General features: G+C 44.5%; 1 protein-coding gene across 4 annotated transcripts in view; it reads left to right on the forward strand.

Annotated features, from left to right (window-relative positions):
- Positions 1-12,500, forward strand: part of pde4d (phosphodiesterase 4D, cAMP-specific) — a 273,715-nt gene that overhangs the window by 223,946 nt on the left and 37,269 nt on the right. For all 4 annotated transcript variants that reach the window (XM_063194992.1, XM_063194991.1, XM_063194993.1 and 1 more), the window contains 4 exons: positions 6,600-6,791; positions 9,037-9,073; positions 9,677-9,753; positions 9,855-9,904. In XM_063194992.1, the coding sequence (XP_063051062.1) occupies positions 6,600-6,791; positions 9,037-9,073; positions 9,677-9,753; positions 9,855-9,904 (356 nt within the window). The remainder of the gene's footprint in view (positions 1-6,599; positions 6,792-9,036; positions 9,074-9,676; positions 9,754-9,854; positions 9,905-12,500) is intronic.

The following is a 12,500-nucleotide window of genomic DNA, read 5'->3' on the forward strand; positions in this document are numbered from 1 at the left end:
CAAAGTGGCTAGTAAGTTGGTATTTTCTTCCAGCCAAACTCAAATTTCACCAGAATTTGGCTGGTTGGCTGGTGTTCATTTAGAGCCCTGATTATATGAATATGAAGGCAGAGGGTTGGTCGCTTAAAATGTTCAAGTGTTTTTTGTTATTATTTTTATTTTATTTTACCTTTATTTTACCAGGGAAATAAAATCACATTGAGAATAAAATTCTCTTTTACAAGTGAGCCCTGGCCAAGGCGGCAGCACACATAACAGTTACATTACAGACAGGACACAGACAAAACAGAACAAATCAATATGGATAAAGAGATAAAATTACACAATAAAAACCATAAAATAATAAACATAAAACAACATTAGAAGGAGATTAAAATATTAAAAGCAAGTGCAGACAAGTGTTACCAGGAAGTATTATGTACTGTACATTACGCTCCTGAACTAGGGAGGACTCTGTTGTTGTTGTGAAAAGGTTACCCTGGTACTAAGATGTGACGGAAAGTTTGAAAGCCTCTATTGCCACCATGGCGAATACATACTAAAAGACCATCGTGACTTGATCCCGACAAGTTGTCATGAAGATGTACACATACTTATCTGGATGTTCTGTTTTGACCTTAACACGTTCATCCACATGGGCATATGCATTAGGTGCGTGAATCTTAAATGAAATGAAATGAAATGATAGGAAACTAGCATTAATGTTGCTACAAAATTGTTTTTCAGATTATTTTTTGGGGATTCCTTTTCAGCCACCTTTTTTTCTACGCCTCAGGTGGGCACAAAATTTGTTCCTCCACGGTAGGTTTTGAGACAGTATCCTAACAGCCTTACTGCCCAACCATGAGCAACACAGTGCCCTCCTCTAACCAAATAGTGTCATAGATGAGGACATCAGTCCATGACAATGGTCTTACTGTAAGAAGCATATGTGTGTTAGATGGGCCTAGAGAAATGTGTGTATTGTTTTTTTGTTTTTTTGTTTTTTTTAATGGAAATAGTTTAATTGACAATGTTCAGGCTGAGAATTAGTGTTAGGCTTTGGTAACTTGATGAATATTGAGGTTTAGAAATAGTGTCATAGTATATAATATTTTTGTATGTTAACAGTTGCAAAATAAACTGTAAAACGATGCACACTTGGCCAAAAAGACTGAAGGAAAAAAAACGAGTCCAGGCATTTCAGTGTATTGAAGAAGTAAAAAAACAAACTTGATTATGCCGGCAAATGCATTAAAAATCACTAACGCATATCGGCCCTGTAACCTTCATCAGGATGTGCCCAATGCACATTTCATGTCCAAATAAGTTCCCAAAAGGGTGTTGGCCTTTGTTCAGACAGGACCGTGAAGACAGGCAGGACAGTAGGGAAGGAGGGATGGGGAAGGGCTAGGAAATGATCCAGGCCAGATTCAAACCTAAGTCCCTGTATGGAAGGATAGTTTACTGCACAGGCCTACCGGCCCTACAGTAGGCTTACGGGGGACAAGAGCTTAGGGGTTCCTGAAGAAAAGTACAAAAAATACCCACTTCATTATTGGTCCATGTGTTCTCATATTGTCTTCAAATTGCACTTTGAACTACTGTATTTTTGAATTTCCATGGGGGACAAATCCCCAAACCCCCAAAAGCAATTTAAGTCAATCTTCCCTAAACCCCCAAATCTTTTGGAAACCTTGTGATGTTATGGAGGGAGGGCCTTTCTTGTTGTCTGGCCCAAGGGTCATAATGTGTCCCTTCCTGTGAGTTAAGTTGCCCGTACATGGTCAGGTGTGCAAGCAAGTGTGACTACGCCACCGCAGTACCCACAAAAAGTTCAGCTTTGAGCAACTGCTGCTTCTTTTTGCAGTTTGAAAAGTGCTTCGTTCGTTCCACAATTGAGCAACACATCTTTCAAGTGCCAAGAAGAACCCAGCTGCTTGCTTAACTTTATTTGCATATTGTTTGAGACATTAGAGCACATCCACATTTCGTTCCAAAAATGTATGTAACATCAGGAAACACCTTACAGCATGCCAAAATCATTTATTATGATAGTTGGAGTAAGACGTTTCAAACATGTTAATAAACCTCAAAGATCCATGCACAGTTTCTACGTGCTGGTAAACACAGTAGTGTTCAATACTTCAAAAGTGTTTACGGCACACTTATTTGACTTTGAGCGAACCTGATGACGCACAGAGGCGAAACGTGTTGCTCGCTCTGAATAAACGAGCAAAAATTCAAACAAGTAAACTTCTTTCTTTTGATGTAAATAAACCTAAGCCCCCATTAGCTGACCAGCGTCTCAGAAAGAGCTGAACAAAAGAATTCTGCATGTTCGGGTACTGAAAAATCAAGGGTAGTGTGAGCAGTAGCTTGCAACAATGCATGTTGAAACTGGTTGTAATTCTCCTTTAATGACTTTACATAACATGACCTGGATGAATGAGAATCTTCACAAACAATGTTTGCTGCGGCGGTTGCAAATGAATTTTGTGGTCATTCATAATTTCCCCAGTGATGCACCTGGAAGGAAGTAGCTTTCTTTATAAAAAAAAAAAATTTCAACTTTATTTGATAGGACAGTGTGAGAGGTGGACAGGCAAAGGCCCCGGGCTGGGAATCAAACCCGGGTCGGCCGCATGGCAAGAGAGTACCCTACCGGTTGGCCATGGCAGGGCCAGGAAGTAGCTTTCTACCGTCTAGTCCAGTTGTTCTCAACTTTTTTGAACAATTGCCCCCTGGACCTCACCATAAGCCTCCCAACCATGCCCCCTTGACTTTATCATAAGCCTGCCCACACCCCCTTAGCAGGGGCGCAACTACTCATTTCTGGGGGGGTATGCAAGAACTATTTTGGTCCCCCGCCCCTCCCCCACCCCCCAAAAAAAGAACCCCAATAATTATTTTGCGCCCTCCAATTCCCTCTCTTTGGCGCCCCCCTCTCTCTGACATACCCCTGCAACGCTAGTTGTGCCCCTGCCCCTTAGTATTAGAAAAATAAAAATAGACCAATGCTCCCTAATGGCAAGTAACCACCACCCCCTCTGAGCTGTCTCCTTCTCAACACCCCCTTGAGGGCTACCTAATGCCCCCTGGGGGGCTGTAGAGCCCCCATTGAGAAACACTAGTCTAGTACAATAGCGTCTCCTCCAGATTCAGTAACATTCAGTGCATCCCAATATGTGACCTTGCCTCCTCCACTTGTGCTTGTCTCCTCGTCCCGCCTCCTGGCCCCTCCTCCGTGGAGAAAACGATAAAGTTTCCCAGCTGTCAGCCTCGCCACAACAACTTTTGAGGGACTGTTTTTCATTCACCATCCCAATTGCAAATGAGAAAAAGAGTTTACAATTGAGCTTTTGCAAGATATTGAAATATAATGCTGTTGTCAGTGATGTCATCATGACGAGAAGCAAGTGGAGGAGGCAAGTGGAGGAGGCAAGTGGAGGAGGCAAGTGGAGGAGGCAAGTGGAGGAGGCAAGGTCGCATATTAAAACGCACTCATTATTTGAGGCTTTCCATCCTCAGCATTCCACTGTGGGTCTTCCTGCAGCGATAGCCATCCAGGGATTGCGAAGGGGAGAGAACATTTCCTCGTCAGCAGTGTGTGTGGTGCATTTGCGTATGTACGCACTGTAGATGCAACGTGTGCATTAGGTGCATGTGTGTTCAGCCATGCTGCACAGGCTGTGCTTGTTCCCAAAGCTGGTGTGGCGCTGTTTACGTCAGACAGGTGTTCCCCTACGCAGGGCTCAGACGCAGGTCACAGATTAGCAACACGCTGCTACGGTACAACACTCTGCTACTGTGTTGGAGAAGATGAAATGAACGAATGAATGAATGAATGAATGAATGAATGAATGAATGAATGAATGAATGAATTCATTCATTCATTCATTCATTCATTCATTCATTCATTCATTCATCTTTATTGTCCACAAGTGTGGAAGCTTGTTTTCAGTTTCACCATGTAAAAGACACATAAAATAGGTGCGACATTACACATTTAGAGGCATTACACATTAAAGACAAAGGCATTCCATTTCATGTAAAAAAATAATCAAGAATACTACTCTAATAAATAAGTGAACAGTAAAGATTTTACAATGTAAAATAGTAAAGGGATGCTACTCTATATAAATTGTTAAATAAATGAAATAAGAGAAATGTATGAATCATTTAAGATACAAATCCCACAGCTGATGACGCTTAGCACGCAGGCAGCCACAACAGGGATGAGCGTAGTGACGACGGTGTTGATATCGATGATGATAATCATTATGATGATGACGATTACCATTGTGATGATGATTCTGTTAATGACGCTGACCATACAGGCGGCCCCAACAAGGCCTGAGCTTGGTGACGATGGCGATTACGACGGTGATGATGAAGATTATGAGGATTGTTATGAAAATGAGGATAGCGATTATGGTGATGACAATTACGATAATGACACTGGTGACCACACAGACAGCAACTTCAGGCCTGAGTTTGGTGACATGACGATGGTTTTGGAGGATGATGAGGGTGATTATGATAATGACAATTAGCAGGCCCGCCGACAGAGGGGGACAAATGGGTATATTGCCCCGGGCCCAGGGGGACATGGGGCCCAGAATTGGGTCCCCATGACATTGTACGTATTGGACAGGGGGGCGCTTTCAGATGAGGCCCTTTCAGTTTGTCCTGGGCCCAGCAAAATCTGTCAGCGGCCCTGACGATTAGGATTATGATCATGTCGCTGGCCACACTGGCAGGAGCAACAGGGCTGAGCTTAGTGACGATGGTGAGGACTATGATAATGACGATTGCATCAGAGCACAGAGGGATTCCCTCTGCCAGGATTTGAGCTTACGAGTCGGACCACATGGCAGGGGGGTGCGAAATGAGATGGGAAAGTGTGTGTGTGTGTGTGTGTGTGTGTGTGTGTGTGTGTGTGTGTGTGTGTGTGTGTGTGTGTGTGTGTGTGTGTGTGTGTGTGTGTGTGTGTGTGTGTGTGTGTGTGTGTGTGTGTGTGTGTGTGTGTGTGTGTGTGTGTCAGTGTGTGTTTGTCTGTGTGCGTCCATGTGTGTGTGTCAGTGTGTGCGCTTGGATGTTGTGTCTGTGCATGTGTCTGTGCTGTGTCTACTTGTTTGTGCTGTATGTGTCTGCATGTGCTGCGTGTGTTTGTTTGTGTGTTGTGCGGGAACAGACCTCCACGTTATTGAGCCAGATAAGCTGATCACCTGGGTGATGCTCAGGGTGACGTACTAGTAGCACACGCGTCTGCCAGGGATCTCCCTCCCTCCCTCTCCCTCTCTCTCACTCCATCCATCCCTCTCTCCCTACCTCTCTCCCTCCCTCTCTCCCTCCCTCCCGCGGCTCATCCACCCCTGTGTGCGTCAGGAGAGACATCCCAGTGCCGCCAGCTTAACTCCCAGAGCTGAAGGCCAGTTCCAAACACCCCCTATACCCACCGCCACGTCACATTGTACTGCACAGTGCGTATGGAGGAACAAAGTGTTTGTTTTGCTGTGGGAGTGAACTGCGAAATTGCAAAAACTGTTTGCGCAATTTCTTGCGTCTTCTTCTTCTTCTTCCCAGGGTTTTGAATAAATAGCTGCCTTCTTTAGGAACTTAATGTTTGTTTTGTCTGGCAAAGTCAAGGATAAGAAAAAAACGTCACATGTGTGAAACCCTGGCATAAAGAGACACAAAGGCAGCGTTGGGAATTACTAAGAGAGGTTTGCAGGTCCATGATCCACGGTTAATGAGATTAATGTGAATTAGGCACCACCTGGATCCTGTTGGGTATTACTCCAGTCAGATTTTCACTGGAGCGCGTTGTAGTACGTAGCTGTACTGTAGTTGAGTTCCAGACTTGGCTGGAGTAGTGGCGTGGATGATCGATATCGTGTGGCCTCGTTGCTTTACTTCTGCATTTGGTGTGGGGCAGCAGATGAGGTATTTCTTTTTCTTCTTTTTTTTTTAAATATATATTTTTAGGGGCTTTTTATGCTTTTATTGACAGGACAGTATGAGATGCTGACAGGAAGAGAGCGGTAGAGAGAGATTGGGGAGGAATCGGAAATGACCCCGGCCAGACTCGAACCGGGGTCCCCATGGGCATTCAAGCCCAAATGTGGGGGACTTAGTGCTGCACCTCTGCGCCAAAGCCCGCCCCCCCTAGATGAAGTACTTCTGATGTTTCCGGACCTGTTGTTTACATCATGTAGCCTAATGTTTCTCGCAATATAGGAGGCAGAACAGACTGTGCAGTGTGCAGCAGTGACTAAATACAGTAGGAGACACGACTGTAGTACAGTAGCCTACCACATTTCCTTGACTGCACCACGATTTTCTCCTTGTAAGGTACAGCTCAAAACATCTGGAAAGTCTCATGGGAGTTGCATTGGTATGTGCATGGAACGGGACGAAATTAAGCGGCGTTTTTTTTCGGGATTGAATGAAAAGTGTACAGACCTTCACCTCACACCTCTGAACTGAACTGAAGCACATGCTAATGACTTCTCCTGTGTCTTCTCTCTCTCTCTCTCTCTCTCTCTCTCTCTCTCTCTCTCTCTCTCTCTCTCTCTCTCTCTCTCTCTCTCTCTCTCTCTCTCTCTCTCTAACAGCTTTGATGTGGACAATGGCACGTCGTCGGGTCGTAGCCCGCTGGACCCCATGGCCAGCCCGGGCTCGGGCCTCATCCTGCAGGCCAACTTCGTGCACAGCCAGCGGCGGGAGTCCTTCCTGTACCGCTCAGACAGCGACTACGAGCTGTCGCCCAAGTCCATGTCCCGCAACTCCTCCATCGCCAGCGACATGTAAGTGGGGGGGTCACAGGGGTCAGTTGGAGGGAGAGCATATTGCTGTCAAGGTACATGGAGGTCCTTGTGCACAAGCCTTCAGTTGTCCAGGTGCAGGTGTAAGGCAGGAAACCTTGATCACTACTAAAAGTTCAGAAAACACAGCACACTGAATGCGTCTTCTTTTTAATTCTTGGAGTGAACAACATGTTCCATCCAGTGTGTCTTCAGGTTCGCTCTTCCAAATTGGGAAACATATTGCTGTGTTGGAGTGGGAGTGGGTGTTGGTGTGGGTGAGTGTGTGCATACGTGTTTTGAAATGTTTGGAAATTTCTTCTGTGTTCTTAGAAGTCATGACTCATTTCCGTGACAATAACTCATCCTTTAGATTCGGAATGTGAAGTCCTTTTTGAGTTACAGTATAGTCTGTTAAATTTGTTATTAACGAGTTGCTAACGAGTTAAACTTGTGCTCAGGTGCCATCATTAGTGAGGGGTGTGATGTAATATCAACATTTCCTTTTTTTTACATCCTTTGTTTACCACAGATAGTTTGTATCAGTATAATTTCAGATTTTTTGAAATTAACATATTGCAATCATTCTGGCAAACATTGAGCAAAACCAAGATGCACTGGGTTTACATTTTATCATATGTTTGTATACATATATCACAGGCACATAATTATGTGTAATTGTATATGTATGTCTATCTGTAATGCTTGTTGTGGGCTTGTGTTGGAAATGACCTCAGAAATGGGCAGTGTTTACAATTATTAGTTTTGCCAAGCAAAACTATGGAACCTGAGAGTGAACCTGATGAAGCAACAGCGAAACGTGTTATTCACCTAATAAACCACCAACAAAGAAGACCAGTGTGCGGTGATTCCACTCCTTTACTTGGAAAACTATGGAACCTGTTTTACAGTATTCCTTGGAACAAAGGCAATGTTCTGAATCAAATATACAGGACAAGTGCAAATGCATGGTCTTTCCATACACTATTCAATAGGGTCACTAGGGAGTTTCAAGATGCAGGCATGGTGCATACATGTACTGTGTAAGGGGATCATCACACAAGCTTGAGGAGATCGCTTTACCACTTTACACTGTGGCGCGGTTGGGATAGAGTGGTCTGAAGGAATGGGTTAATATTGACCGCCCTTATAAGTCCCAATTTTTAGATCAGGCATGGGACATTGCCTTAGAGTCTCTTAGTGCCAAGGATTTTATTTTTTGTGTGTGAAATTTTATTTTGTTTTTATTACACCATATAAACAGTATGGAATTTCCTGTGAGTTTTGATTTTTGGCTAATTTAGGAAATTCTGCTGATGTATTAATAACTTTCAATGTAATACAATAATTTAGTGTCTTAAGTGTCACATGCCAGAGGACATTCCGTGGATTTTTCACTAATCAGTGAATCCTCATCCCTTAGACTTGTGCTTTTACCAAAGCAGAGCTACCATTGAGAGTAAATAGGGTTTTATGTCTCTCATAGGAATGAATGGGATTTGGCCATTTTTTGGTCTTTTTGGGTCCAACCTTGGCTCCACACTTGGCTTCAACAATGAAATAGAATTTTGGCCTCCATTCTATTTACTCTCAATGAGTGCTACAGATGTTTGGATAAACTGTACCGAAGGCAAGCAGGCAATTTCCATTTTAAGAATGTTAAAGTGATGCCAGTTTATAATATTCCACTGAAGTATTTAAACCTTTTCCAGCGAAAAAACAAAACAAAACAAAACCAGGTGTCTATTAAAAGTGTACTTTGAAGTACAAGAGGCTGTTTGTCTGAAGAACGCTGAGGTTCTCCAGGGGCCATTCCATCTTCAACTAATCTTGGTTCTGGGTGCTTCTGTAGTGTAGTGTCCACTCTTCAGGCCCCTATTTGGACAACACTGGGGCGCAGCGAGAGCATTCCAAACTCCATCATTCCGGCTCTAATCGGTTTGCGCTTCCATCTCTGAGGTAGTCAGTCCCCATCTGCTCAGCTGCAGTTGGACTATCACGCTGGCTGCCTCTCAGTGTGTTGTTTACATCCCACTCCTCCAGATGTAGCCCCTCAGAAGTCTGCATCACTGCAAGCCTATACTGTATGCTCCATCTGCAATACATCAGCAAGAACATTGACCCATACTGTGGTTTACATTGTATGTACAGGGCCATTGCTCCACTGAGTTCTTCTTTATGTCGGCTATGCAGGGTGTTTGTCACATCAGAGGCCATAACAGACAATGTCCTTTTTTTGTGTTTACAGACATGGGGACGACATGATTGTAACTCCTTTTGCACAGGTAGGTTATTTAAGCATCACTGTTCCTCAGCTACGAACTGTCCAATCACAATTATTTAGTTACAGAAGTCATCAAACCACTTCAATAAACATTTGATTGACAAGTGTTGACATTAAAGGGCACGGAGGCACGTACAAACGGACATAACGGCCTATAAATATTAGTCCTTCTTAATTGTTGAGTGGCACTGTTAGAGAAGTAGTGGGAGAGCAAGTTCGCTCCTCGTGTAGTAACGAGGAGAACCTCCATATGGCTGCTGCCATGTGGTTTCAATAATGACCGTGACCCAGAGCAGAGTCAGTCGGAGCTGTTTTTGGCCAGTGGCGTTTCTATATCGGGCCCTGCATGGCCCACTTACTGTGGAGTTTGACTTGTTCTTTCTCTAACACAAACTATACATCACATTAACCCCTTAAGACATGGCATTATAAATTAGCTGTTACCAGAATGGCAATGACCAAGTCGTTATGTATCACTAAAGGCCCTGTGCACTGTCATAGTAGTGTAGCACTATAGTAGTTCACTTTCAATGACTATTACAGCGTGCCACAGGGGGCATTAAGGAGCTACAATAAAACAACATATGTCCGTTTCCTCCTTCAGGTTCTGGCCAGTTTGAGAACTGTACGGAACAACTTTGCTGCATTGACCAATGTTCAACAAGAGAGGGCCTCGAATAAGTAAGAGGGTTTTCTTTTTTTAATCTCTTTAACACTCTGTGAGTGTATGGGAAACAGACACTCCAACCATGTCTTGCTTTATTTCTTTCCTTTTTTCTCAGGAGATCACCCATGTGCAACCCCCCATCAATCACGAAAACCTCAGTCACAGGTACGCACAGCTGTTATTGTTTTGAGTTTTGCTTCTCCTCGTCTTGCCTTTTTCTTTGGGGCCCCCTACGGGCCATGTTGGGAATTACTTGTAAGGGCTGTGAAACTATTCTGAGAGCAGAGCACTGTCTTGATTCTTTGTTTTGTGTCATGCTTCTCCTTGTCTGCCTCAGAGGCATTATAGATGGCTCTGATCTGCGTTTTTCTATGGGCATCTTGGGCATCACGTGTAAGAGAAATGTGGAATTAGTTGTATAATTGTTCTTAGAGCACCTTCTTATGTCTTTTGTGATCGTTCTTCATTCTGTCCATTACTTTTGTGAACTGTTCCCTTACTGGTCAATGCTTTTGTTTTTCCTTGCAATAATTCGGTGTTTCCCTCACAATATACTCTGCATTCCCTCACCATATGTTTCGTGTTCCCTCACCATTGTTTTCGGTAGCATAACCTCACATGGGAAGAGCAAGTTTGGGACAAAGTATGCACAGAAAGTATGGGAAGGAACAGATCGTTAGTTTCATAGGGGAAACAAAAGGAAAAAATAACTCAAACCCATAGTCCTTCAGGGGCTCCATATGTTTCCTTGTCCGTGTGTGTGTGTGTGTGTGTGTGTGTGTGTGTGTGTGTGTGTGTGTGTGTGTGTGTGTGTGTGTGTGTGTGTGTGTGTGTGTGTGTGTGTGTGTGTGTGTGTGTGTGTGTGTGTGTGTGTGTGTGTGTGTGTGTGTGTGTGTGTGTGTGTGTGCTGGTGTGTGTGTGTGTGTGCTGGTGTGCATGTGTGCGCACACGTGCATGCGTGTGTGTGCATGTGTGTGCAGGTGTGTGTCTGTCTCTGTCCCTCAGTCTGTGTTTGTGTCTTATGTATGTACAATGTACTGTATGTGTTCATTCTGTTGGGATCATGTTGGGGTGCTAATTGTGCATCATGCTAATTCATTGTGAGGCTCACCACAATAGTTACAACAGGAACTGCGACACTCCAGTCAACCCCTATTATTCAACTGCCTATGTTTGGATTGCGCAAATGTCTTGCTGAAAGATTTTGTCTGGGCGGGAGCCACCTAAGCAGCAAAATGTTCACAGTGGACTTTGACAGTATACTATGTCTTGGACAGTGGATCTCAACTGCACCATCACCTGAACTCTCTTACCCTCCCCCACGAAGATGGTCTCATCCATGTCTATGTCAGTGTTTCTCAACAGGGGTGCCGGGGCACCCTGGGGTGCCGCGGGCCCTCCTCAGGGGTGCCGTGAAAACGTGGCTGATAAATAAATTATGTAATAACATATTTGTCTAAATTGCTAAGTTAATGCTAGTCAGTGGAATCTTTCATCTGCCATTTACGCACAATAAAGTAAATATAGGTCGCCCCAGTCAGCTGCAACTTCGAACGTAGGTCGTGTGACGTCTTCAAATGTGTTACTTTTCTAAGCTTGTGTGGTATCGGATGTGATGCCATGTTATGGCTTGTTTTGGGGTGCCTTGAAATTTTTCATGAATTGAAAGGGTGCCTCGCCTAAAAAAAGGTTGAGAAACACTATACTATGTCTTGGACAGTGGATCTCAACTGCACCATCACCTGAACTCTCTTACCCTCCCCCACGAAGATGGTCTCATCCACATCCCCCTTCGCCCCTCATATTATAAAGGTATTGCCGCTTGTTTGACGCCGCGGCGCTGACCTGTCATGGAAGGTCACTCAGCTGGCGGAAGTTACCCAACTACCAAAATATCTGACTGTTCCCCCATGCTCAGCCACCTCACCCTTTAGGCTTTTCATAACATTGTTGCCTCGAAGGTCTTGCTATGGTTTGGCTGTACGGTGGCCTGTCATGGGCAGCCTGATGGGACCGGAATAGAACAGCCGTGTTCTTGAGCAGTCTGCTGGGCTGCTGGGCTTCGAGGTCGGCCAAGCCTCAGCACGTGAACCATCCTGACGCAGATGTCACACTGACCCGGCCCTCTCCCTGTCCGCTCTTCATCTTTTGTCTAGAGAATTCAGAATAATGTTCTTTAACGGCAAACTGTTTAGCTTTGGAGGGTGGTGGATTGTGGCGTGCTTGCGTGCGTGCGTGCGTGCGTGCGTGCGTGCGTGCGTGCATGTTGGCGTGCGTGCGTGCCTGCGTGCCTGCGTGCCTGCGTGCCTGCGTGCCTGCGTGCCTGCGTGCCTGCGTGCGTGTACATCAATACAACAGGAAACACTTTGAAGGGCATGAGGTAAAACCAGACATAACCATTTAGAAGGTACGTATAAATAACACTACCATGCATATATTTGTAGAATCATCATGACATGATATATAGCTCCACTTTTACCTTGTTCCTCAATATATACAGCATGTCATTGCAGCTCACTCCATACCTATTGTGTAACTGTTACAGGTGTATAGATTACAGTTAAGGGTTGACCTGAAGAGGGCACCTGTCCATATTTGCCAGGTAGTTCTGGCTGCATGTGAAGCCTTATGAAAATGGCCGTAATGTGAGTTTTGTCTGATAGCGTAGCTAGGGGAACCGGTCAGTGCAGGGATTGGTGTAGGGGTGTGACTAAAGCTGTAACAATACACTCAACTCATGATTGTATCACGATGTTTGATC

Source organism: Engraulis encrasicolus, chromosome 3 (genome assembly GCF_034702125.1).
Source record: "Engraulis encrasicolus isolate BLACKSEA-1 chromosome 3, IST_EnEncr_1.0, whole genome shotgun sequence".
Classification (NCBI taxonomy): Eukaryota; Metazoa; Chordata; class Actinopteri; order Clupeiformes; family Engraulidae; genus Engraulis; species Engraulis encrasicolus.